We start from the raw sequence: 2746 nt of genomic DNA, 5'->3' as shown, positions 1-2746 counted from the left end.
TTAAATTTTTTTAATCTTTGCCGCTTGAGTACTTGCCCATGAAATGTTTGCATAGCTGATGAAGCTATGAATTAGCCCAAAGTAGATTAATTTAAGACTATTTTTATTGACGTAGGAGCGAACTCGATACATCAAACCTATTATTTTGGTGATTTTTGACTGGGTATATATTATATGTGGAAGCCAGGATAATTTTTCATCAACAATGATTCCTAAGAATCTTATATTGGATTGCTTATTTACTAGTATATCATTTAGAGATAGGTTAGGCAACTTGAGAGGAAGATTTTCTTCTTGTGTTTTTTTGTGAAATAGTATATACTTTGTTTTTTCAGCGTTAAGTGAGAGTTTGTTTGCCTTAAACCAGTTGTTTACTTTACACAGTTCAATATTCATGTCTGCATATAATTTCTTGATATCATTGTAGGTGAGAAATAAGCTTATGTCATCTGCAAACATGACCGAGTTCATTTTTAAAGATGCATTACAAAAGTCATTTATATATATTAGAAATAGAAGTGGACCAAGATTCGATCCTTGCGGGACTCCACATATGACATTTAATACTCCAGATTGGACATTATTTACATATTGTTTTCTGTTTGTAAGATAGCTTTTAATCCAATAATAAGTTTTATTTATTATTCCGTAATGCCTTAATTTATCTAAGAGAATGCAATGTATTTAAGAGAATCCACTGTATCGAATGCTTTTGATAAATCAAGAAACACTCCTAAAGTAAATTTATTATTTTCAAAACCATTAGTTATTTGATTTACTATTTCAATGATTGCATGCTCTGTAGAGAGATTTTTTTGAAAGCCAAACTGATTTGGGTAAAAAAAATTGTTTTTAATGAAGTAATCATAGATTCTATTAAAAACTACACGTTCGAAGAGTTTTAAAAATACAGAAAGTATTGATATAGGCCTGTAGTTTGTAATGTCAGAATGATCATTACATTTGTATAATGGAATTACTTTTGCCAATGTAAGTACATCCGGAAATATCCCAGAACTTAATGAGAGCTTAAGTATATGAAACAGGGGTCTATTAGAGACTGTGTTTGATTGCAACAGCTATATCACTAGATATCTCATCAAATCCTTGGGGGCTTATTTTTTTTTAGAGGAGGCAAAGGCCGCCTCTAAGTTCTTCATAGCCTAATTCAAAATCATGCATGGTAGCGTTATTTACGAGGTTTTAGGTAGGTTTTAAATGATACAGATGTTGGTACAATTTTATTGACAAGATTCGGACCAATATTTGTAAAGTATTTGTAGAATTCTTCCGACAATTAGTTTTTGCCAAAATATTTCATTGTTTTCAATAACAATTCGTTTACGTAGAGAAGATGAGTTCAATTTTTCTCTTCCCATTATGTCATTAATAATGGATCAATTTTTTTGCTGTCAAAGTTGCATTTGTTGATTTGATTATTGTAATGCATTTTAATGAGATCGTGGTAAAAATATTTGTAATTTTTGTAATTGGTTTCATTATCATTGATTCATTTTTCAGAAATTTATTATAAAGATTTTGCTTCTTTTTTGAGCACTACACATATCGATTTATCCATCCATGGATGAGCAATTGCTTTTGACTTAGTTGTTATTATCTCTTTTGGACAGGTTTCATTAAAGTACTCCAAAAATGTACTTAAAAAGGCATTGTAAGCTTCATTAGTATCTTTACATTTATATACGTTGTTCCATGTTTCTTGTTTTAGTCTACTTGTTAATTTATTAGTGTTACTCAATTTTAAATTTCGTTTTTTTAAATGTATAATTTTTGAATGACAATCAGACATAGATTTAAAGTTTTTTATTTTTATGAATATCGGGAAATGATCGCTAATATCTGTCAAAAATATACCGGTTTCAAATGTCGTTTCTAAATAATTATTGATAAAAATATTGTCTATTGCTGTTACAGAGGTTTTTGTTACTCGCGTTGGTTTATTAATAGTTGACAAGACATTAAATTTAAAAAGCATATCAAAAAAAGATTTTGTTTTTGGAAATTTTGTGTTAGAAAGAGCATCAAGATATATGTCACCAGTTATATATAATGTCTTATTTTCTTTATTTATTTTCATAATCATATTTTTGATAAAAGTTTCGAAATTTTTTTGTTTTTCCACTCGGTGGACGATAAACACATCCAACTAAAATGTTTCGGTATTTTTTATTAATAATTTCAATGAAAAGGCTTTCATAATTATCATTTGAAAAGCATAGTATATTTTTTATCTTGAAAGCATAATTTTCTAAGACATAAATTCTTAATCCTCCTCCTTTTTTCCCATTTCCTCTTGATTGACTTATTAGTTTATAAAATGGTAATATATAATAAGAATTTAATTCAAGAGAACTTTCTGTATCATGCCAAGTCTCTGAAATAGATATGATGTCGAACCTGTAGTTTAAAATATTTAAAAATTCTTTAAGTTTATCAAAATTTTGCTGCATGCTTCTAATGTTTATGTGTAATACAGAAAATGAGCCATCATCTGCTATTACTTTAAATTCAAAAGGATCAATATACGGTGTGTTAATTAAGTTCATTTGAGTTTCTTGAAAAATATTTATATTTTCTTCGTATAAGTTATTTATAAAGTTGTCCTCAAAAAAGTCTAAATTTAAATTGTAAAAATCTAATTTCTGTGGAAAAAGCGCTGCCATTTTTTAAAAATGTAAAATTTAAAAATATTTAATATAATTAAAAACTAAAATACTCAAAACGC

General features: G+C 27.6%; 1 protein-coding gene across 1 annotated transcript; it reads right to left on the bottom strand.

Annotated features, from left to right (window-relative positions):
- LOC136083500 (uncharacterized) lies at positions 1-471 on the bottom strand. Its single transcript, XM_065802902.1, has one exon. The coding sequence runs from the start codon at positions 469-471 to the stop codon at positions 1-3; it is 471 nt and encodes a 156-aa protein (XP_065658974.1).
- Positions 472-2746: the final 2275 nt, after the last annotated feature.

This window comes from Hydra vulgaris, chromosome 08 (genome assembly GCF_038396675.1).
Source record: "Hydra vulgaris chromosome 08, alternate assembly HydraT2T_AEP".
NCBI lineage: Eukaryota > Metazoa > Cnidaria > Hydrozoa > Anthoathecata > Hydridae > Hydra > Hydra vulgaris.
The sequence above is the reverse complement of the archived record's forward strand: the minus strand, read 5'-3'. Positions and strand labels throughout refer to the sequence as shown.